Raw genomic sequence first — 25667 nt, 5'->3', positions numbered from 1 at the left:
AATATTAAGAATTCACTTATGGAACAGATGAGATTTTAGAATGAATCCTGTGGGGACTTTCTTTTTCTCTGGCAATCTTTAAAAAGTAGGATTGATTCTCAACTTGCTGGGATAGTTATGTAGGGAACTTGTCTGGAGTTCAGATGATCTGTTTGACGACTTTTCAAGACCCTTTTCCCATCACAGTTCATCACCACGACATAGCAAGTCTTACCTTGAAACTGAAACATCCCAGTATCTTTCTTATGCAGGTCATCCATACTGCTGTTGTCACCTTTATTCCATTGATTGGAAATTTTATAGATGTTCTCACACACTCCAAATGCACAGCACTGGTAAGCATAAGGCATTTCTATAACCCTTTAAAAACACAAAAGCAAAACAAAAAACATACATGTAAAGGAATCGATTATTGGGACCAGCAGTTAGTGTAATGTCTATGTCGCTGAACTCCCCTGTAGTCGACCGCGGTTCAAGTCCTGGACCTGGTGGCTTAAAACTCACGCCAGGCATGTGTACGTGTGATCCCGAGAGGAGAATGGAGGAGAAGGGATTGTGGTGGGGCCATCCCCCTGTGGGGTAATTTCTCGCTTTGTGTCTTTCTGTCTCTCTGACAAGTGCACACGCCCTGTAGCAAAAACCTCCCCCCCCAAAAAAAGAAATGGATTATTCAATATTATGCTCATCTTCTTTCATGCAATGATTCTTCTACCTTTGAATTTTAGACAATATGTTGAAAAAGACAACAGTAATTGGCTTTTAGTATACGTTTTTCTATGCACGAATGTGTCATAACTTTTCCAATGACCCAATAAATAATCCAAAATATAAGGTATATGCATTAAGATGTTCATTACAGTGATACTTAAACAATAGGGTTATTAAAAGTGACCACTCTGTAATGTTGATAACTGGTGAACTTGAGTGATGCAACTTCATCACTCAACTGACAGAAAATTTTCTACAATAAAAAGGTTAACAAATGACTTAGGAAAATTGTAGCAACACTGAAAGTGCTTGTGACATAATTTTAAGTGACTAAAATATAACAATTTGTATGCACACATTCATTCCTTTTTTTCTCTTTTCTACTTTCCAAGCTTTCTTCTGGGGTTAGATTACTTCCATTATTTAAAAGTACATAAAAAGCACTATGGTTTAAAAAAATATTTGTGTGTGTGTGTATCATTTCAAGATAATTTTTTTATTCATAATAAACATAACAGGCTTTAAAGAGTGCTATTTCCTCAAATGTTGAGTTAGTTCATGCTATTAGAACATACACCCAAGCTAGATGAATTAAAAATTGTAAACAAGAGAACGATAATGTTATAATGTTATTTAATTCCATGTCCTAGTTTATGTCTTATAGATCAATGGTTTCCAAACTCTTTTCATGAACTCTGTGATTTCGGAAGGCATCTTTGAGAAGGAAAGGAAACGTGGTCAGGAAGACACATTGTCCTGCTTCAGGGCTTGTCCTAACAATGCTCCAGGGTGGGGGATTTGAGGGCATGAAATGCAATTCAAAAGGGTCTCATGACCTCATAAATTTAGAAAACCACTATAACACGTCTATTATTTCACATGACCACAAATGTATCTTATTAGTTTTAATGACAAACTCACTTGAGTTCTGGAAAGTTTTCAGATGATATCAAGCTCTGTAAGGCATGATTTCCTGTTAATTTTAAGTGAGTTAAACCATGTAACCCAGTTACAGGAAAAGACGACAGGAGGTTGGACGATAGGTCCCTGCAAAACATCAAACAATAATTGGCTTTTAGTCTGTGTTAGCATAAAATGTTTATGTTGAAAAAAAAAAGGCAACCTAAAGATGATTAAATCGTTCAATAAAAACTTCTAAGCAGCGTCCTTACTCTTAGTGGTAAAAGTAACTGTGATGCTTTTAGCTCTTGATAACTTTTCTATTTACAATCAGAATTGCAGGGGGAAGAGTTTTTATTTCATCTAAATTATTTTACAGTCACCTTCATTTTGCCAGGTGGAGACATCTAAAATGAAGGGGAAGGTGCTACATTGAATTTGATGCTGTCTGAATAAGGAGTAAGAGCTAAAAAGTATAGGTTTATCCCCTTCCTTCCCCTAGTCCTAACTTTTGTTTGAACAGTTCTTCTTTCTCTATTAGATAAGAGAAGGGGAGAGGAAGGAACAAGGGATGAAAAGGGAAGGGGGGAAGAAGGATAGAGAGGTATTTTTATCAACCAAGATGGGAAATAATAAAATGGAAGCCCTTTAGAACTGAATTAACTTCTTATTCCATTCACATGATTACTCAGAAAAAAAAAAAAATAAGGGAAGATTTTCCATTTGAATAATTGCTGACACCAGCCCTTCAATTATCCACTTAAGGGCTCATTAGCCTAGAAGGAGCAGGAGAGCGCCCTATCCCCGACACAGCTAGGTGTGGAGAACATAGAGGACAGGCAAACTGTGCATTTCAGACTTTTTTTTTTTAGCAAAATCAAGTTTTTATTTTATTTTTTAAAGTTTCTTCTGTGATACAGAGTGAAAGAAAGAGGGAGAGAGAGATTCTCAACAGGATTTTCATGCTGTGATCCACCCCCAGCCTCAGCCAGTGCCAGACCATTGGCACACATGTGCCCAGTGTATTCAGAGAAGCCTCCAGATGCAAACCCAGAACCTTTCCATGTGAGTTAGCCTCACAGAACATTGCATTATCACTGCACCAATGTCCAACCCCAAAGTTTTCATTAGCTAGATGGTCCCTAGTTTTTAATAGACATGCCATAAATAAGTAATAAAATTACTCACAGCTTCATTAGGGATGGCAAAGTGGAAAATGCACTGGGGTGAATAATGGCAATTTTGTTCCAAGCTAGATTCCTATTAAAACAAAGACCAACAAGAGGATTATGTAAAAAAAAAAAAAAAAAGAAAGAATACATCAGAACATCAGGTTTTCTATATACATTTAGTTTGCCACCAAAACTTAATTTCCACTCAGATCAGGAATAATGATCTCATCAGATTGTCCTTCAGATAAAGATATTGTTAGTATAAAATAGAACTTTAAGTCAACCTTGTTTAAAGCAATCAAAAAAATAACTCAGTTGGGGGGAACCAGCAGTTAGCGTAATGGCTATGTCGCTGGACTCCCACGTGGTCAACTGCGGTTCGCGTCCCGGACCCGGTGGCTTAAAACTCACGCCGGGCGCATGTGCGTGCGTGCCCAAGATCCTGAGAGGAGAATGGAGGAGAAGGGATTGCGGCGTGACCATCCCCCCTGGGGGGTGATTTCTCACTTTCTGTCTCTATATCTCTCTCTATCTGACGAGTGCACGCGCCCTATAGCGAAAAACCTCTCCAAAAAAAACAAAAAAAATAATTTAGGTGGGCATTTCATTTTTTTATCCTTTTCTTTCTAAAAGACTGACTTTTACAGTTGTAAAATTTTATTAGGGCATTTCTGAAATGAGATGGGGAGGAGTGCAGGAAGAGACAGAAACTTCGGAGGCTCTTCTGACAAGCTAGTAAGTTTTTAGTTATAAAATGTCCCTGGACATTTAGTGAAACACTGAAAAAAAATTGTGCACATCGCCCAGATATTCATATATCAGGCCTTGAGAAAAATGCAAAGTTTTTTTCGAGAAAATCCCCAGTAAGGACTACTGACAAGTAAATTCTTAACTGGGATATGAATAAAATAGGGGCTAACATATGTTAGAAATAAAATCCTTTGATAGCAAAGAAAAAGTACAGTTTATGGGGAAATAAAATTCACTTGTCCCACACACACGTAATAAAATACAGATCATTTAGCAGGAGTAAAACCTTTTGCGAGAAGTTCTGTAGATAATTTAACAGAGATAAGAATGTTATATTTTAAGAAAGGAACTACAGATTGAAGATTTTAATTTTTAAAATGCCTAACAAAGAAGTGTAACAAAGATGTAGGTGTTTGTGAGAACTGAAAGTGATAAAAGTCAACTTCTCTCAGTACAGATAAGTGTATGAAAATGAACCCTTAGTTATCCACATTCTCATTTGAAGGGTTCCTTGGGTTTCTAATCTTTCCTCTAGAAAATTCATGTCTTTACCTTTGTCTCTTTTCATTGATCCCAGAAAAAAAGAAACTCACAGCTAACAAGGGGAAGAAAAATAAGCAAGTTGGAAAGACTACAAGTAGCAGTTGGACTTTGGGTAACTGAATGAGGAGACCATTATCTTAGATCGAGCTGCTCAAAAACTATGGTCCAGTGAGATGAACAAGTGATCCTATCTGTCACAGCCTTGTCGGCAGCTTTAAGTGGAAATATGGGTTCCAGGGGCGAACTTCACAGAGCAGAATATCAGGAATGTAGGTCAAGTCCTGCCATGGGGCTTTCTAACAATTTGACTGGGATTTTAAGTGACTATGTGAGAACTCACCAGCACAAAGAAATGTAATTCCTTTTTGATTTGAGCGTCTATGTGCTGGAATCCTCCTAGCAGCCCCAGAGGAGTCATTTTCTACTCTCCTGCTCTACTCTGTGCCTGATGGTGAGCCTGCAGGCTGCATATCCACAGCTCCCTGTTGATCTCAGTTGGATTCCTAGTGGAATCCCCAAGAGGAAAGAGAAGCCAGAGTCCTTGTATTCTGCTCCTTCCCTGTTTTGGAACCATATCTCTGAGAGCAGCTACCCACCTTCTCAACAACTGCACGCTCTCTCCATGCCTAAGTTCCTTCTGCATTCTGGAGACATCATTTCCTCTCTGTGATTCTTCAGCTGCAGACTTAATGATGTTGCTAGTTTGTGCACATCTATCATTTGCTGACTCCCTGCCAAATGAAGTATCCCTTCTTTTGGGACTATCTGAGATTAATTCTATTTCCTTCCAGGTACACTGATAGACCCTAAAAAGCTATATACTACTACTACTACTGTTACATACTTACTACGTATCAGGTACGGTTAGGAGTTTTCTTACATGTATTATCTCATAACCCCACATAACTCTAAGAGGTAGGTATTACCATTATCCCTGCTTACTGATGGGGAAACAAAGACACAATGTGATAACTCACTTGCCCAAAGTCCCAAGAGCTGAGATTCAACTCCAGGAGCACTGGCTTCTGAGACCCTGATCTTTTTGCTCAGAACATGTTTGGATTCTCAAGCTACCAACGAGAGAGCCATTGCACTAGACTTTGAAGATAAAAGTTCTCATTTGGGTGGGGCATGGTCTATCTGATGACAGTGCTTGAGTGTTAAGTCTTCTAGCAAAGAACATGCAAAGTGCTTCAGAATAGAGTGGGGTCAAAGACAGAGGACTTTGTTCTTATGGGTTGGACAAGGGGGGCAAGTCAAGGACAGGAAGCAATCCAGTAGGCAATGAGAAAAGGAGAAGTACCTATGAGTCATGGAACAGGGAATGAGTGAGAGACAAACGAGGCTGTATCAGGAGATTGGAATCAGATTTTGAAGAGTGATGCTGAGAAATTTAGTCTTGATCTTGAAGACAGTAGAGGAATAATAGAAAGTATTTTAAAAAGGGAAGTAACCTGGGGACCAGCAGATAGTATAATGGTTACGTCGCTGGACTCCCACATGGCTGATCATGGCTCGAGTTCTGAACCCGGAGGCTTAAAGCTCATGCCGGGCATGTGTGTGTGCATGCGTGCCCAAAATCCCAAGAGGAGAATGGAGGAGAAGGGATTGCAGCATGGTCATCCTTTCTGGTGGGGGAGAGGGTGATATTTTGCTTTCTGTCTCTCTGTCTCTTTCTGCATGCATGCAAAAATCTCTCAAAAAGGGAGGGGGAAGGGGAAGTAACATGAATAGATTTCTATTTGAGAAAGATTAGTTTTGTGTCTCCTTGGAGAATGAGATGAATGGGTAGGGGCTGAAGAAAGAAGATGTGGATGATGTGATCCTTTAAGTGATACTCACAAGTAAATTTAAAATGTAGCAGGCCATCCCTATAGCCTAGTAGTTAAGGGAGCTAGATCCCTTATTGCCAAATGCAGTTGGAATCCTGGCCCTGGCAGCTTGAAAAACACATAAGATGCATGTGCGTACGTGTCCCAGATCCCGACAGGACAGAGAGATGGAGAAGGGATTACTGCACGACCATACCCCACTGGGGGGGTGTTTTTTTCCCCTCTCTGGCAGGTATACACACCCTCTAGCAATTAAAAAAAAAAAGTTGTGAAGAATGATTATTTTACCAAGAGCATAGTCTCTTGAGCATTATACAAACATTAGAAGTCAGCAAAAGAAAAAGAATTTTAGCAAACATATAGTTTAAACATTACATATCATCACCATTCATCAAAATGATCTTGAAATCTAGTAGTTTCAACTGTCATATCATAAAATAATTTATTAGCAAGTTTTCTTTTTTTTTCCTTTTGGAGAGGTTTTTGCAATAGGGCACGTATGCTCACTGGAAAGATAGAGAGAGACAGAGAGAAAGAAAGCAGGAAATCACCCCCCAGGGGTGATGGCCACGTCACAATCCCTTCTCCCCCATTCTCCTCTCGGGATCCTGGGCATGTTTGCACACGCTCCTGGTGTGAGTTTACGCCACTGGGTCTGGGACTTGAACCGTGGTTGACCACATGCGAGTCTAGCAACATAACCATTATGCCAAATGCTGGTCCCAGCAAGTTTTCTTTTTTAAAATTTATGGTTAATATGTGTTATTTTCAATCATAAAATGTTATTAAATATTGATAAATCTTATTGTCCTGAGGAACAGAAGCATTTTTTAGTATAATCATACTCAGACCTTAGTGTATTTTTTTAAAATGTAGATTCCTAGGCCCCACTCCAGAGATTCTAACTCTTGAGGCAGGTGAGGACCTGGAAATTGTATTTTTCAGTCACCCCCTCAGTAACTCTCAGTTTGAGACACATATTGAAAAAAAGTGCTTTGAGTGTGGCAGGTAACATGGTGGTTAAGTCACTGGACTCGCACATGGCCAACCATGGTTCGAGTCCTGGATGCTGTAGCTTGAAAATCATGCTGGGTGTGTGCACGTGCGTGTCCAAAATCTTGAGAGGAGGATGGGGGAGAAGGGATTGTTCTGTGACCATCCCTCCTGGGGATTGATTTCTCACTTTTCCTGTCATTCTCTGTCTTTCTCCAGTGAGCACATGTGTCCTATGGCAAAAACATCTAAAAAAAGTTGCCAGAGGATGCATGTACTCCTCTTTCACCAAGGAAAGAAAAGCAGAAAAGAAAGGATTGCATGGTTATCCCATTTTTGCATACAAAATGATCCCTGCCAATTCCAAGCTGTGGACAGAACACATTTTGTAGACCATCCAACAGCTTGAGTCCTTCCTCTTCTGCTGATTGGTAGAGAGCATAATTACAAATTTACTTTTTAAAATTTATTCCTGATGGGGTCAGCAGGTGGCATGGTTGTTAACGGTGCTGGATTCCCATGTGGTCGACTGTAGTTCAAGTCCTGGACCAGTGGCTTGAAAATCATGCCAGGCATATGTGTGTGTGTGCCCAACATCCCGACAGGAGAATGGAAGAGAAGGGACTGTGGCATGGCCATCCTCCCTGGGGGGGGGGGGTGATGATTTCTCACTTTCTGTCTCTCCAGTGAGGACACGTGCCCGATAGCAAAAATCTCAAATAAATAAATACATAAATAAATTTATTCTTTGAAATAAGAGCAAAATACTTGCCTTTTCATGGTAAATAGATGTACAAAAGCACAATAAGGAGGAAAGAAAATGTTAGGGGAAGCGCAAAAGAGAAGGTGAGTGCTCTGTGTCAAAAAAGGTGCTGGGAAGGGTACTCACAGAGATCGGAGGCTAAGCAACTGCTGGAAAGCATCCACTTTGATTTCATGGATCTCATTATGTCGTAGGTCACTGAAATGACAAAGGTCCAAAAAATGATCTAAATGTTACTGGTTTAAAAAATTACAGACTTCAGAGAACTTCTGCAGAGGGATCACCTGCCCTCAGTCAAAGGAGGTAATCCCATGAAGTGTGACTATCAAGAGATGGACTTTTGTTTGTTAAAAATGAACATGAGAATTTATACACTGAAGTATGTATTGCTTCTCTTTCAAAGCAGCTAGTTCCTTTCGGGGGAACATAAAACCAAGTCCCAAACACATCATAATCATTTAAAACACTTGAGAACACTTCTCTGGAAGCTGTCTGCTCAGGCCTTCTTGTATTCTTTGAAAGTATCTCAGAGAGTCAGATCTTTACCTTTTTAAAGATGAATTTGGTTTGGTTTATTCTCTCATAATCACCCAAAGGCATTTGAAGAAAAATGAAGTGTGAAAGGATAAATGGTTACTATTGTTTTGATGAAAACTGAAGTGTGACTAAAAAGCAATATTATTTTAGCTATAATTGTAGTGAACTAAGTACTATAATTCTCAAAACTAACTTACAGTTCAATATTTGACCATGAAAGAAGTATTATTGCAATTTAAAAATAATTGGCACTGGTGGCCTGGTGGTTAAGGAGCTGGACTCCCACATAGCCTACCACAGCTTGAGTCCTGGATCTGACAGCTTGTTTTCTCACTCCCCTCATCCCCCCTCTGGTGACTGCACATGCCCTATAGCAAATTAAAAATAATAATAATAATAAATAAGATAAAAAAATAAAAAATTCTTCTTTAAAAAAACAATATGGCTGATATTTTGTGGGGTAGGTAAATTTAAGAGAGGATTTTCAAAATGTCTCATACCTAAGCAGTATCTATGACACTTTAACCATAACAATTGAAACATCTTCTCTAGGGACCAGCAGATGGCATAATGGTTATATTGCTGAACTTCCACATGGTCAACTGTAGTTCAATTCTTGGACCTGGAGGCTGGAAACTCACACTGAGTGCATGTCTGTGTGTGCCCCAAATCCCAAGAAAATGGAGGAGAACGGATTGTGGCATGGCCATCCTCCCTGGTGCTGGGGGTGGGGTGGGGTGTGATTTCTTGCTTTCTGTCTCTCTGGCAAATGCATTCACCCTATAGCAAAAATCTCTCTCTCTCTAAAACAACAACAACAACAACAGAAAAAACAACAAAAAAAAATCAAAACAAAACTCCTTTAAAAATGACTTGTCACCAGCAGGTTGCACAATGGTCATGTTGCTGGACTCCCACATAATTGACTGTGGTTTGAATCCTGGACTCGGTGGCTTAAAACTCATGCTGAGCATATGTGCATGTGTGCCCAAGATCTTAAGAAGAGAATGGAGAAGGTATTGTGGTGTGGTCATCTCCCCAGGAGGTGATTTCTCACTTTCTGTCTCTCTGTCTCTCTGGTGAGTACATGACCCTATAGCAGAAATCTCCTCCCCCCCAAAAAAAAATCTTCAGAAATGACTATTGTGAAACAGACATACCAACAAACAAGTTTCCCCATATTCAAAAACACCAACATTCATTACATATGTAAGTTTGATTGTACACCTAAAAGAAGAAATCTTTCAAAGTTTAAACAAACCTATTTCAATATTAATTACATCGAGTTAGGGGGAAAAAGGCAGACACATAATAAACGTGTTACTGATATTACAGTATGGTGCATGATAAAATAACATCAGCGATGATTCCCAACTTTCTAGCTACATGGTCACACATTGTGTGAAGGAAGAAAAAGCATCAAATATCTCTCCGGTGAACGGCAAGGTAAATGAGCCAATGACCCTGAGAAATGGGTTTTGGCTCTTGTTCTTTTTACTACGTGGCTTAGACACCTTTACAGACGTACATTTTCTGAAGTTTTTGGCAGAGTGAAAAACTGGGTAAATCTTCTAGTAGGTTGTAAGACAGATCTCTGAAAAACAGAAGGCGCAAAGAGAGAAAATCTGTTACATATTAATCATAAGGAAACTGCCTGGCCCTCTTTTTCTAAGATGTGATATCTCCCAAGACAGACGGAACCCTTCCACAGCCCTGACACAGAGCAGGTAGTCGCAGGCATTATTGGATTAACCAGTAGGTTCAAATGTTTACTGAAATGTAACTGTTATACTCCTTTAATTGATTTAAATAATTTACTTAATGAATTTATTTATATTTTATTAGTGATCATCTATAATGTTCTAGCTATTATCTTACTGAAAATGAATACAAATTAAATTTAATAACTGTGCCTCTGTTTCTAAGAGCTGCTACATCTCTGCAGCTAAAAGAAATCATTGAGTTTTTTTTTTCTAATCAGCTAAAAAGAAAACAACAACAAAAACAAACCCAACATTCAAAATATAGCACTGACTTTGAAATCAATCACTACAAAGGGGGAAAATAATTTCAAAAAGTCTTCAGCCAATATTCAACAAATTACAGGATAACAAAAACATCTGGACATATTTATCGTATAATATAACTAATCTAAAACAAGCCATGGCAATTTGCAGAAAGTTTTAGAAAAAGAAAGCTAGTAGATAAAGTAACATAGATCTTTTTTTTTTTAAATCTTGTCTCATGGTTTGCAAGTTATCAGTTAATCAGCTAACACATTTTCATGCCTGATTCTAATTCTTAAACCACATCACCACTAAGCAACTGAAAAACCCATACGGTTTCTAAGAAGCTTTTGTTCTATTCTTGTTATTGATTACTTTATCCTACATTTATTAAATAAATAGGATTTATGTAGAAATAATTGATCACTTTACCCTACATTTATTAAATGAATGGGACTTATATAGAAATAGAATTTATTTACTACACATCAATAATTCAAACAAAGCTGTTTGCAAATACACACTTGTAGTTTATATTAGAGGTTTCAAAGCTGCCTCCCCAAATACCAAACCTATATACAAATACACCTAATGAACAATGTGATATGTATTCTCAAAAAGTAGTCAATATAGCAAAATGGATACATACTATCAAAGCTGATAACAATTTGGTTTACTAACTTGCACATGTTCTTGAGGAGTGGGGGCGAAAGTGTTAGGAAAGGGAAATTAAGGCCCTGGAGAGAGCTCTGAGGATAGAAGAGTGTGTGGAAGTGCTCCCCGAGCCCCTTGTTAGTGAGTGAGTGGACTCCCTACCTCCTCTCACCAGCCTGGCCACTTATTCTCACTAATCTCTCCTCCTGCTTCCTCATTATTGCTGTTTTAGGCCAAGCCTGCTCAGCCAGTGGTCCCTTTTCCTTCAAATGTCAGTTTTGTGTTTGTTTTTAAAAGTTGGAAAAGCCTGCTTAGTTGAAAAAAAATTTTATTATTATTATTATTTTTTGGTTTACTTATCTCTGTAGACTCTGCCTCTTATTAGAGAGTATCTAAAACCTTCTTCTATAGAGGCCAGCAGTCAGTGTGGTGGTTGAGGTGCTAGACTCCCACATGGCCGACTGAGGTTTGAATTCTGGATCTGGTAGCTTGCTTTCTCTTGCTCTCTGTCTCTCTCTAGTGAGTGCACATGTCCTATAACAAATTAAAATAAGAATAATAAATAAATAAAAATTTTAATATTCTTGGGACCAGCAGTTAGCGTAATGGCTATGTCACTGGACTCCCACATAGTCGACCGTGGTTCGCGTCCCAGACCTGGTGGCTTAAAACTCAAGCCGGGCACGTGTGCGTGTGTGCCCAAGATCCCAGGAGGAGAATGGAGGAGAAGGGATTGCGGCGTGGCCATCCCCCCTGGGGGATGATTTCTCGCTTTCTGTCTCTCTGTCTCTCTCTGTCTGTCTGGCGAGCGCACGCGCCCTATAGCGAAAACCTCTCAAAAAATTAATATTCTTAAAAAATCACCTTCTGCATAAAGACATCATATTTCTTTCTACCTATTGATTTTCATGGCTAACACTGATCAGGAGCTTTTTATATAAAAACACCATGTTTAGGCTTTATTTGAATTATCTCACTTAGTGAGACAGATACTAGGATTATTCCTATACAATATCAAATGACTTGTGTAAGATCCTCAGCTAGTATGTTGGGAGAGCCACACTCAGCTTGTATGGTGGGTGAAGCAACTTGGAGGACAAACCACCCAAGTACAGTGAAATTTCTTCCTAGAGGACCAACAGTTGGTGTAATGGCTATGTCACTGGACTCCCATGTAGTCAACTGAGGTTCGAGTTCGAGTCCCGGACCCAGTGTCTTAAACTCATGCCAGGAGCGTGTGCATGCGTGCCCAAGATCCTGAGAGGAGAATGGAGGAGAAGGGATTGTGGTGTGGCCATCCCCCGTGGGAAGTGATTTCTCGCTTTCTGTCTCTCTGTCTCTCTGGCAAGCGCACACGCCCTATAGCAATAAGTATTTTTATGTAGTCATTTAATCCTCATGGTGATCCTTTGAAGGAAGTGGCTATATCTTCATTTTACAAACTGGGACCCTGATTCACATAAGGGATAATAACTTGCTCAAGATAGTGTGCTGGGGGCCAGCAGGTGGCATGATGGTTAAAGCACTGGACTCCCACATGGCCGACCACGAAATCTTGCTTTTAACCATTTCACCAGCTGGTCTCTAGTCATGTAGTTGAAGACCTGGGTAGTTTTACCATTTGTTGAGTGACATAGTGGAGACAGACACTATACACTAGCTACAGTGTGAAATCCTATCCTGTTACTGAGCAGCAGAAAATGGACGAAGATGTGCTCTATACCTGCTACCTTCAAGACATGAATGACCGACTCCAAGGCTAACGTGTATTGCTATTGCACCCTTATGTCACTGAGCAACTGGGGTCTGAAGTGACATGACAGCCTGGGGACAGGGGAGGCAGGATCACCATGGCAGGCATTCTCATTTGTCCATAAGAGACTTGCAGCACCGCTTGTAGTTCTGCTACTAAGTAAGTTCTGTGGTGGAGTCACAGGCGTTCAACTCTGAGAGGGTCTACTATGTGAAAGCAGAGCCATGGTCAGAGACCAAGGGTCTTTTCACTATGTCTCAAGAGCACTTGAGAGGCTCATAATAAGATCGAGTGGGAATTGAGAGAGAATTAGAAGAGGCAGGTCAAAGCAAGGCTCGTCAAACTACTTCTTATAAAACATAAGAAAGGCAGGGTGGGAGTGGGAGGGGGGAGCCCCAATTCAATAGAAATAACATATACACACTGTTAACTACTAGATAAACATTAGGCATGGCACCCACGACTATACAGGAAGAATAGTTGGTCACCTTTACCAAAGCTTGTGCAAGTCTGAGAACTCAAATTTTAATTTTGGCATCCATACTGGGTTGACCCATTGTTATTTTGGCCTGCTCTGCCTTTAGAGACAGAAATGAAGCTATTTGGCATCTTTGCATTCATTTTCCGGCAGGAAACACGTGCCAGCTGAAATTCTAGTGGGAGATTGAGATTTGGAAACAACAGGCACATCGCTTTTGCTACCAAGGGCATGTCTAGAGCCTCTACCAAGAAGGGCATAGGAGGCTTGACCTCCTATAGATCGACCTACAAGGAAAGAACTCGCTCCCGCTTTAAAGGATCATTGCGATAACAATGTCTGGCATTCCACCCGTAAATGGAAGTTGCCTGTTTACACAACATTTCTTGCCTTACTGATACGCACAGCACTTGGAGATTAGGTAACTGATCGCAGACGGTTTGAGGAAGAGATGAAATCTGTGCTCCAGTTAAAGTCCTGTTAAAACACAAACCAGACATAATTCTTTCATTTCAGCATCACACAATGACATGTGTTGATTCACCAATGTTAAGACTGATCACACTTCAAGGGCAGTGAATGTTCTGGGCCAAGTCAAGTGCCGACTCAAGTACTTACAGGCTCTCCAGGTTTGCAGTGCCGGTTAGATCAGGGAATTCAGTTATCTGTGAGGCACCATTCAACGTCCTAGAAGGAGGAGTAGATGAGTATTACTGAGGGAAGATTTAGAAAGGACTTTTCAAAGCACTTCAACCTCTAACACTCATTTAGTCTGTACAGTGACCCTGCAGGGAAAAGTGATCTCTAAGAGAAATAGAAACTTACAGTGTCCTTAGTTCAGGTAAATGTTGAAAAGCAGATCTTCCAACAAACTGGATGGGGTTGTCATAGAAATGTCTGACAATATCCAAACACCAATATATTAGTATAACACTTGAATGGCAAATGAATATCTGTTCAAAATTTTGACAAATACATGAAATGTACTTATGTGGCTTCGATTATACTATATTACATGACATTCCTGATTTCTTGGCTTCGGGCAAACCTTGAAAAGTATTTTGACTCATATTATGAGTCTTTTCATAAGAAATCCATGCTGTATAAAATCGAAAGTTTCTGACAGCAAGGCAGATATGAGTGCTAGTTTCTGAGGAGAAAAACCAGTAAACTATGGGCGGGTGGGGGGTGGCTGATGGTGACAGGAGTGGAAACAGATGAGGAGCAATGAGAGGAGTCTTTCAGGGAGAAAGTGGTCCATGGAGAGAAGCATTCTTAAGTGCCGGCCTTAGTGCTCTTCAGTGGGTATTAGCATATCAAAAGAGTGATTAAAAACCAGTCTCAGGCTGCCAAGAAAGAGGAGCAAAGGCAATGCAATTTGTCAACTTCTTAATATGTAAATACTCTCTAAGGAGGACTAATGTTTATTGGTCAATGCACTTTAAAACTCTTTGTTTGCCAAAACATTGTCAGAACATTTCAGAAACAATGAATGGTTTTTGTTTGCAGTTTATTTTTTTCCCCCTTCTTTTGTCAGAGTTAATTGGGAGTCCAGCCCATTTATGACAATTGCTACGTGATTCCAGAGAGTTTCTCAGTCAAGTTGGCACAGGCTGAACATCTGCTGAGAAGAGCTCCTAGAGCCATGTTCAACTGTTGCCCTTAGTCCCCTTCCTGTTCAAGTCTTCTTATCCACAGCCCCAGGTCAGTCCTATGTCCCACACCTGCCTGGACAGTGTCTTTCACCTAAAAGCCAGGCTAATGTTCACATGTTTTCATCTTCCTATTTTTCTATATATCATTAATCTTTTGTCTGTACTAAATGTGAAATATAGAATGAGCTATACTGAGGGGCTAGCCGGTGGCATGGTGGTTAAGAAGCTGGACTTCCATATAGTCTATCATGGTTCAAGTCCTAGACCTGGCGGCTTGAAATTCACTCAGGGCACGTGTGTGTGTGTGTGTGTGTGTGTGTGTGCCCAAAATCTTGAGAGGAGAACGAAGGAGAAAGTATTGTGGTATGGCCATCCCCCCCCATGCCACATGGGGGTGGGTGGGTTTCTCACTTTCTCTCTCTCTGTCTCTCTGGTGAGCACACATGCCCTATGGCAAAAACCTTTAAAAAATTTAGCTATACTGAACTTTATAGTTGTAACTATTTTATTCTTTTATGCCATATAAAACCTCATATATACTTTTCTAGGACACATACATCTTCCTAGAATTAGGTCTTAGTTTGTAACTCAATGGTAGGGCTTACTAATGAATGGGACTTAGCATATAACAATATATAGAGACTTAGCATAAAACAACATTCTTCCATCCATAGCCTTGATTTCAGTTGGAATCTATTCCTGCACAAGAGCCCTCTTTGTATATAGTAATTTATACTTCTAGTACACTAGGGTTCAAGTCTGAATGACCATATGATCTTGACATTGACACTATAAAAATCAGTCTTATTTTTTAGAAAATAGAAATAGTCAAAAGCATTTCACTAGATTATTGTTAAATGAGACTAGACATCTGAAGGCATCAAGTACAATGCAATGCACACTGTGGATCCTAAAAATGAATATTTGACATTATACCAGTGTTCAGCTAAAACTTGGCAAAACACCTCCATATACATTTCTCTGTATAGATGCTTATGTTGACTGAGGAAAAACTCAGGCAAATACAGAACATACATATTATTATATTTAAAAGTGCACTGTATGCTATAGTTCAGGATGGAAAGTGAAAAAGCACCATGGCCACTTACATTGTGATAAGAGAAGGGTTGCCTACAAATGCTTTCTCAGGGATTGACCTGATATTATTGCTGTGGAATCCTCTAGAAAAAGAAAAACATTTTTTGTATAAAATCAAGTGGAGTAAGTTTATGCAATAGTTTCTTCCCTTGTGGCAATAATCAGCACTTTTAATAATGAGAAGACAAGGTTAAATCCCTTCATGCATCTTGAAACTTTTGTGCCTTCATTTACTCTCTAGGAAAAAAAAAAGAAATTATTTGCTGAAGTCTAGAAAGAAAAATAATGAATCTGAAAATAAGGCTGGCCCTGTGGCCCAGTGGCTCAAGGAACAAGGTCCCACGTAGTTGACTCCAGTTTGAATCTCAGCCCAGGCAGCTTGGAAAAATACAGTGTGTGTGTGCATGTGTGTACATGCATATGCACGTGAGTGTGCTCCAAATTCTGATAGGATAGAAAAATAAAGAAAGGGGACCAGCAGTTAGAGTAATGGCTATGTTGCTGGACTCCCACGTAGTTGACTGCGGTTCGTGTCCTGGACCTGGTGGCTTAAACTCACGCCGGGCGTGTGTGCATGCATACCCAAGATCCCAAGAGGAGAATGGAGGAGAAGGGATTGCGGCATGGCCATCCCCCATGGGGGGTGATTTCTTGCTTTCTATCTCTCTGTCTCTCCCTCTCTGTCTGGCGAGCGCACACGCCCTATAGCAAAAACCTCTCCAAAAAAAAAAAAAAAAAAGAAAAAAGAAAAAGAAAAATAGAGAAGGGATTGTGGTGTGACCATGTCCTATGGGGCAAGGTACTTTCTCCCACTCCTTTTTTCTCTGTCTCTCTATCTCTCTGGTGAGTGCACATGCTCTCTGGCAATCAAAAAAGTAACAATCTGAAAATAATACAATTTATGGAAACTTACAATCTAATATTATACCAAGAAAATCTATCCATTAATATCCAATAAAGCACTATTACTTAATGGCCTTAGAGAGTGGGATCATCTTTAGAGAGAGAATTACGATCATTCTACCTGACCCATTTGAGGCTAGAAGAGAAAATTGACTTAAACTGCAGTGAAGCAGAGATTTAAGTAATCTCTTTATGAGGATGAAATTTCCTGACTCGAAGGAAGGTACTCCATCTCAGCGAGTCTGTAAAAACAAACTGATTCTCATCTGTCAGTGCTAATGTTGTCTGAATGGCAGAGGAGCAGGGTCAAGGGTCTTTGATCTTACATTGGCTGGTGGTTGCATGAGGTGAGTATCAATGTTTGGACGTCCTGACTGTATACAATGAAGATGACCTGGTTAAGCCACAAATGGGAGTTTTTGAGGCAAATCCCCCTGAAAGAGTTTTTCTTTTTCTTTCTTTTTCTTCCTTTCTTCCTTCTTTTCTTTCTTTCTCTCTTCTTTCTTTCTCTCTCCTTTTTCTTTCTTTCTCTCTCCTTTTTCTTTCTTTCTCTCTCCTTTCTCTTTCTTTCTTTCTTTCTTTCTTTCTTTCTTTCTTTCTTTCTTTCTCCTCTCTCTTTCTTTCTTTCCTTCTCTCCTTCCTTCTCTCCTTCCTTCCTTCCTTCCTTCCTTTCTTCCGTTCTCTTTCTCTGTCTTTCTCTTTCTATCTCTTCTTTCTCTCTTTCTTCTCTCTTTCTTTCTTTTGAGGTTTTATAACTTTATTTGAGAATCAGCAGTTACTTCTTATCCTCATTGACTATCTAGAATTTTGAAAATGGCAACAGGTGCATAGATCACCAGAGTGTAGAGCTTGTTGGGTGAATTTTCATCCTCATTACATTTTCTGGACAACTACACACAGATATGGCATGGGGCTTTCCTTATTCCTTAGGCCCAGACAACTTTGTTGAATCTGGTATCAATGAGCACATCTGGAGTCCCCATCTCCTTCATGGTAAATTTTGGATCTCTTTGGGTGCCCAGGGGCACATTTCTTGAAGCCTATGCCATGGATATGCTTATGAATGTTGATGGTGTATTCTCGGGTCAGCACCTGGTTGATGGCAGAATGGCCCTTTTACTTTTATTTATTTATTTATTTTTTTGAGAGGTTTTCCCTATAGGGCGTGTGTGCTCGCCAGACAGACAGAGAGACAGAAAGCGAGAAATCACCCCCCGGGGAGGGGGTTATGGCCACGCCGCAATCCCTTCTCCTCCATTCTCCTCTCGGGATCTTGGGCATGCATGAAGACGCACCCAGCATGAGTTTAAGGCACTGGGTCCAGGACTTGAACGGCGGTAGACTACATGAGAGTCCAGCGACATAGCCATTACGCTAACTGCTGGTCCCGGCCCTTTACTTCTTGCTTCCTTTCTTTGCAGGAGCCATTCTGCCCAGTCCACATTGGAAAGGCTTTCCTTCCATTTTTAAAAAAATTGTCAGAGGGCATGTGCACTCACTAAAGAGAAAGAGAGACAGAGGGAGAGGGCACCCTACAGTAGAGCATGGCCATGCCACACCCCTTCTCCTCTATTTCTCCATCTTGTTGTGATTTTGGGGCATGCATATATACGTACCTGGTGTGCTTTTTAAGCCACTAGGTCTGGAATTCAAGCTACATCTGGCTATTTGGGATCAGCTCCCTTAACTGCTAGTCTATGGGCCAATCCAAGCTTTTTTCTTTTAAACAGGTTCCCCTGTTTACCTCCTTTAGCTGTGTAACTTATTTCTCACTATTAAGGAAAAGAAGGTTCTAGGTTTATTTTTTCTTTCCAAATATTAAAACAATATTTACATAAGTTATTCATCCTTTTAGGTACAAAGAAAAGCTAATTAAGTTTTATTATCTCAAAGACAATATATGTAATCCAATTGCTAGACTTTAGCTTTATTTGGTAAAATCATGTTTTCTTTTATTATTAAATAAAATTCTTGAAGCATTTAAAGAATATGTAATAATGTATGTGAAAGCATCTAATACTATACTAAGTATAGTCTCTTTCTCTCTCTCTGTCTTTTATTTTTATTTTATTTTTTGTCATAAGGCACATGTACTCACTGGAGAGACTGAGACAGAGAGAAAGTAAGAAATCACTTTCCCAGAGGGGATGGCCATGTCACAATCCCTTTTCCTCCATCCTCCTCTTTGGATTTTAGGCATGCATGCACATGTGCCCAGAGTGATTTTCAAGCTCTGGGTCCAAGACTCAGACTGTGGATTTAACCAAGTGGGATCCAGCTGCCTTAACCTCCATGCCACCTGCTGGCCCTGTTTTACTTACTTGGTTCTAGACTTACACAACCTAGAAATGTTCAGATTCTTAGAAATGCTCAGCAAATAACTAAACTCCATTGTAGTTTTACTGCAAATCTATGAAGTATATAGATGTTGAGAGAGTATATATTGCTTGGAAAAGGAAGAAGAATATGGCTTAGAGAAATACACATTTTTAAATATATATACGAGAAACACCATAAATAAAAATACTATCTGATGTTTGCTGTTGATAGAATTAATGAAAATATATTTCAAGTGCATTTAACCATTATTTATACAAGCTTTAAAATTTTTCTAGCGATTCATATTGTGTCTAATAATCACACATATTTTAAAATAAATTCACAAAGAACAAAACTCTTTCTTTAAAATTGTCCTTCATACTTACAGTTCCTTAAGGTTGGAGAGTGTCCTGATTGCAGTGGGAAATTCATCAAGGTTATTATAATTTAAATCTCTGAAAAAGAGAAAATGTTTTCAATGAAAAATTCCTCTGTGGGAGTGAGAGGGAGGAGATAGGAAAAACAACAAAATGTTTTCTTTGGAGAGATTTTTGCTATGGGGTGTGTGCTCTCACCAGAGAGACAGAGAGACAGAAAGTGAGAAATCGCACCCCAGGGGGCACAGCCATGCTGCAATCCCTTCTCCTCCATTCTCCTCTCGGGGTTTTGGGCACACATGCACACACGCCTGATGTGAGTTTTGAGCCACCTGGTATGGGATTCAAACCATGGTCAACTACGTGGGAGTTCAGCTATGTAACCATTATGCCATCTACTAGTCCAAAACAAAACATTTAATAGACACAAAAATGAAAAAATTATCTGCTGATGATAATGTATATGATAATGCCTTTGACTTGACTACTATGCACCATATTAATGCTGGGAAAAGCCATGTTGTATGCTGCAAAGATGTATGGTGGTTAAATGCAAATAAAAAATAAGTTAAAAAATTAAAAAAAAACCTTAAAAATTAATATGTACTACACTTACAAGAAAAATTAACATGCTATTTTAATGGATCCATATCATCAACAAAACATTCTAATTCTTTCTCTTTATGAAGAGTAGTTTTCTTGATATGCTAACCACCAACATTCCACAAGTATCTGCATTAAAATGGCAATTGAATTGATCAGGAGAAATTCGTAAAGAGCCAAAGCACAATGGCACTGGGGCATTTTAGAAAAGGGAGGGAACAAGCAGCCTCAACTTCCAAGTAGGAGAGATCCTTACTGTTGTTTTGGTAGTTTGCGGGTGGAGCTCTTCATCTGAACCCAGCTCATGAGGTTGCCAGCTTGTACATGATCAAGTCGGGGTTTCCAGATGATATCCCTTTCCCTGTCCTCTCCTTAACTTTCTTGGAAATGCAGAGTGTCTGCCTATATCCCAGCCTGAAGGGATACCAGGTTCTCTCAGGAAGGACATGTGGTCTAGAATTCTCTCAGGGTCACAAATAAGGATCCACATGAGAAACATGATGTTTTCCTTGGTCCGTGAGGCAATGCTCTACATTACCCCTCATGCGTAGAGACGCAACGGCCAAACAGTCTCTCATCATCAATTTCTCTGTTATGACACAAATGACTTTTCAATTCCATTACTCACGAGCACTTTATAGACTTACTCCACCTTTTATTTACATCTTCATATGAAAAAGTAATTGCCTCCTGGTCTCTGGGAATGGCAGATTTCCCAGATGACACAGAAAAACCTTTGGTCAGGCAATCAGATGTGGTTAGATCCTCTTCTGTGTAGAAGAATTGCTATTTAATTTTAAGAGAGAGATAATTTGACTGAGTTAAACATGAATCAAGATTCCTACTTGTCTGGCGCAAACCATCCTTAAGCTATATTGCTGGCAGGAGACTTGTGGACATAAATTTTCTTCCTGTTTGTAAATCTCTCCAGATGCTCTGTTTTGATTAAACAAGAACTGGGCCCTTATAAATTACTTGGATATCTGGTCAGGGAAAGGAAAGGAAGAGGTTGGGAATAACCAGTTTACTGATTCTCTGCAGCCCTGGGCAACGTGGGGGGGGGGGTGCGGGGAGAAGGAGACAATAAAACTCACAGGAATTTTGTCCTGAAATGTCGTACTGTATGCTATTTATATGCAATTCTGGGCCCTCACCCAGGATTGGGGAAATACAAAAGACTATTTATGGAAATACTTGTCAATGTCCATATTGTTTTCCATTTCTGTTGTTCTGTTGGAAAGGACCAAGAAGGTGATTTCCATTGCTAAGATTCCCCAACCCAGCTCTATGTAGGTAGAATTTTTCTGAACAGCTGATGGGGGAACTGCTTAGCTTTGTCATTAAGTTGACATCATGGTCCTGCCTGGATGAGTTCGTCTTTGGCACCTAAGATGTTTGAAGCAGAGTGACTTCAATAACCCTGGAAGGAGAGCTCATTGGCCAATAGAGTACCACCACCACCAACAGAAGGTGCCTCAGGAAATGAGTGGACCCAGGCCTGCCTAGAAGCTAAATCAACTATGTACAAATTGCTAAACTCTCTATGCAAATGCATAATGGCCCGGAGGTCACAGGAAAAGTAGTCTTTAGTCATCGTCTACAGTCCTGGCCAGAGTCAGCACTGTAGATTCAGCGACCCTGTGGTTTATTGCACTCAAATATTAAAACCATGAAGGTGGAATGGGGGTGTAGTTGCTCTCCCAGCACACTCAGGGCCCTCACAGACTGTCATCCCCTTCCTTACTATACCTCTTTGACTCATCAGAGCAATGGAGAGCAGTTCAGTTCCTGGGAAAAGGCTGGAACCCTGGAGTGGTCAATGAGGGCCTTCACCTAGGCTTTGGGAGAGTCACTAGGCTACGGTCAGTAGGCGGGACTCTATTTTTATTAGTGGTACCAACTAAGAACTGAACTTTCGACCTATTCTTTGGAAGTAGCATGTAATGATAAACAGGGACTTCAGAATCAGATTAGAGAAGGAAACAAATCTCCATTCTGCTACTGACTCAGTATGTTGGTAAAATAACTTAACCTCACTAGAGCCCAAGATGGGATAATCATAGTTGCTGTCATGGGATGGTTGTATAAATGAATTGAAACAATGTATACCGAGTGTTCAGTGGAATATTTGAATATAGACATAATCAATAAATAGCACCTTTTAGTCTTGTACATTGCTTCAGTATGAACCCTCACCATGTCCTAATGAGATGCCTGTTTATCTCAGGCTGGAGACTCCACCATCTGCCCAGTCTGCATCCTGTCATTCAGCAGTTTTTGAACCAAACTCATGAATAGTGAGCCTGAGTGACAGTATAGAATTGATTCTTCATAAAGAATACACATTCCTAAGCAAACAGTCACTACTCAATAGAGAACATCTCATTTAACTTATAATTATTCTAACTAATTTATTACTCTTATTAGATGGAACTAAAATCACAGTTTTATTGTTTAGCTCTGTGGTGTGTGTTTGTGTGTGTGTGTGCGTGTGTGTGTGTGCGCGTGCGTGTGTGTGTGTGTGTGTGTGTGTGTGTGTAAGATAAAGTCACTCCAAATATGTTTAAAGTTTAGGCAATTAAGCAAACCAAACAGCAAGTTTGGCTTTAAGGCTATTTTGTTTCCTTCAGAATATTCATGAAAACACTGAAAAAAGGGAAACAAATAAAAGGTCAACTCACAAAGTCTCTAGGCTGTGGAGCCCATCAAAACATTTCTTTCCCAGGGAGTGGATTCTATTGTTATGGAGATGCCTGTAGGAGAACATTACACACAGTCATGAAGGCACACTGCACATACCTAATTTAAGCACAACATTCTGATGACTTAAATCCAAAGATACTTATATTAAAGAATGCACTAGTTACAAGATACGAATAGTTTTTTTTTTAAAAAAGGCTATCTGCTCCATTTATTCATATTGTAGATAATGCTATACCATAGAATTTAAGAGCTAGTCACAGTTTTATCATCTGGGTTTGAGATCAGGGAGTATATAATGATAAGAGCAGCATGATCTGTGTAAGTAAATTCAGAATTTTTAGCATATCCTTCAATGTAGGTAGTTCAGCGTGGCTTTGGTAGAATGTTAAACAGATACCATGATTGACACATGGAGGGTGCAGAGATCCCAGGTGTATTAAGCACATTTTCTATTAAAGCTGAAGTTCATAATGGCTACATTTGCAGGGTTGGGCCATCAGGCCACAGGTCAACAGGAAACAACGATTTCAGCCACAAGAAATAGTGATCAGATTTTTCGGCTGCCTGAGAAGATTAGTTATCTTGACACAGTATTAACGTGTATAATTATCATCTTTGGCTCCACTGGCAAGTCAGTTAGGTCAGAGCCAATGAGAACAGCTGTGTACACAGCTGAAAACTGGTTCAACTCCCAAAGGGATTTTTGGAAATGGGTTTAAAAAGGGCATGGTGCAAAAGAATAGCCGGATCTTTGCAAATCCATTCCCTCTGGTGGAAGGGAAAAAAATAACCGAAGCATGTACCCAGCTTTTGTTGTGTTCCTAGCATCATCTTTTTTTTTTAATTTTTATTTATTCATTCATTCATTTTAATTTGACCAAGGAGAGAGAGAGAGAGAGAGAGAGAGAGAGAGAGAGAGAGAGAGAAAGCCACTAGTTCCAAGACTTGAAACATGGTTTGCCATGTGGGAGTAAACCACTACACCACCTGCTGGTCCCCCCAGCATCATCTTTATATGTGAAATTCAGTATAAAAATTAGTTAAAATCACCAAAATCTTCTTTTCTTTTCAGATTAAGATTTTTATTCTAACAAATAAATTTGAGTTTCATATGAGTTCTGTGTGACACTTGTTGAGGAGCTCCACATGTAACATGTGAAGAAGAGGACTGAGGGAATGGAACAGATGGATAAGATAGATGGCCAGCCTTCACAGGGATACTTACTGCTCTGCAGTATTAGAGACATACAGTCAAGGAATGAAGGGAAATGATTGAAGGCTGCAGTGAGTCATGGCATGCATGCAGTACAGAGAGAAATAGTGCAGAAAGAGCCGTCTTCAAGGTCTTAAGCAAATAGCTCTCACAGCTTTTCAAGCAACTGCTATTTTCCAATTTCAGCATTGACTGACTGTTGTTACACACGTTGGGGTATATTGCTACACTCATCTTTTCCCATATACTCAGGGTAGAGTGCATGAAGGAGAGGCAGAGAGAGAGACAGAAAGAGACAAGCACCCTCCACAGGTGTGGTCGCAATAGAATCCCCTTCCTTCAGTCTCCCAGCATGTAGGATCTTGGGCACTCACACTGTGCTCAGAAGGTTTCAGGCTGACTAGTCTGGGGACTTGAACCTGGTCACCACATGCGGCCTGGATGCTCTTGAGCAGTGCTTTACCAGTAAGCCATGGAGTTGGCCTCATATTCCTACATTCTTCACTATAGGGCACGTGCACTCGCCAGACAGACAGAGACATAGAGACAGAAAGCGAGAAATCACCCCCCAGGGGGGATGGTCACGCCGCAATCCCTTCTCCTCCATTCTCCTCCCGGGATCTTGGGCACGTACGCACACGCACCCAGCGTGAGTTTTAAGCCACCGGGTCCGGGACACGAACCGCGGTCGACTACGTGGGAGTCCAGCGTCATAGCCATTACGCTAATTGCTGGTTCCCGGTATTCCTACATTCTTAAAGAAGACTGATTACTTTGAAATCTATGAATTATTCAAGAGTCATTTTGATTTACTAAAATGATGACATCTAGACATAACAGGGAAAAAAGCTATAAAATGCATAACTTGCCATCAAATATTTGTTCTCTTTCTTTGGTTTCAGAAGTGCTTATTAGGTAAGGGAAGACCTCAAAAACTTTGAGTAAAAATGGAACTAAAGTACAAATTTAGGGATCAGATGGTGGCAGAGGTAAAACTCAATGTTCTTTGAGGCTGACCCACATGAGAGAGTTCTGGGTTTAGACCCAGAGACTTCCTAGGGAACGCCCAGCTAGCCAGGGCTGATAGTGAATTGTGGCACTGGGAACCTGTTGGAGGCTGGTGGGGCTGACTCTGTCTCTCACTCATGGAAGAAATAACTGAAAAAAATTTTTAAAAAAGTACATGTTTTCTTTGGTGCAAAAGAATTTTGAAATCCATGTAGTTTTTTAATAATATGAATTATCCTGAATTTTTGAAGATTCTTTGTATTACAAATATTTAATAAAAGGTATTTATTAATACTTTTTTTGCTATAGGGCATGTATACGTGCCAGAAAGACAGAGAGACAGAGAGATAGAAAGCCAGAAATTACCCCCCCCCCCCCCGGGGAGATGGCCCGCCCCCAAACCCCTCCCCCCCATTGCCCCTCCGCAGAGACAGAGAGACAGAAAGCGAGAAATCACCCCCCGGGGAGATGGCCACGCCTCAATCCCTTCTCCTCCATTCTCCTCTCGGAATCTTGGGCACGCATGCACATGCGTCCTGTGTAAGTTTAAGCCACCGGATCCGGGACTCGAACCGTGGTGACATAGCCATTATGCCAACTGCTGGTCCTTTAATACCTTTTATTAAATATTAAAAAGGACATTTTTCAGCTTGACCTGAATTATCAATTATTATCAAAAACAAGAAATTTTCATTAACT

General features: G+C 40.1%; 1 protein-coding gene across 1 annotated transcript in view; it reads right to left on the bottom strand.

Annotated features, from left to right (window-relative positions):
- The window catches only part of LGR5 (leucine rich repeat containing G protein-coupled receptor 5), an 84118-nt gene that overhangs the window by 6737 nt on the left and 51714 nt on the right, over positions 1-25667 (bottom strand). The window contains exons 6-16 of the mRNA XM_027770929.1: positions 22726-22797; positions 19451-19519; positions 15854-15925; positions 13915-13986; positions 13708-13776; positions 13495-13566; positions 9727-9792; positions 7788-7859; positions 2797-2868; positions 1630-1755; positions 215-360 (exon numbers count right to left, since the gene is read on the bottom strand). Coding sequence (XP_027626730.1) covers positions 215-360; positions 1630-1755; positions 2797-2868; positions 7788-7859; positions 9727-9792; positions 13495-13566; positions 13708-13776; positions 13915-13986; positions 15854-15925; positions 19451-19519; positions 22726-22797 — 908 coding nt within the window. The remainder of the gene's footprint in view (positions 1-214; positions 361-1629; positions 1756-2796; positions 2869-7787; positions 7860-9726; positions 9793-13494; positions 13567-13707; positions 13777-13914; positions 13987-15853; positions 15926-19450; positions 19520-22725; positions 22798-25667) is intronic.

The sequence above is a fragment of the Tupaia chinensis genome, unplaced genomic scaffold (assembly GCF_000334495.1).
Source record: "Tupaia chinensis unplaced genomic scaffold, TupChi_1.0 Scaffold000168_1, whole genome shotgun sequence".
In the NCBI taxonomy this organism is placed as follows: Eukaryota; Metazoa; Chordata; class Mammalia; order Scandentia; family Tupaiidae; genus Tupaia; species Tupaia belangeri.
The sequence above is the reverse complement of the archived record's forward strand: the minus strand, read 5'-3'. Positions and strand labels throughout refer to the sequence as shown.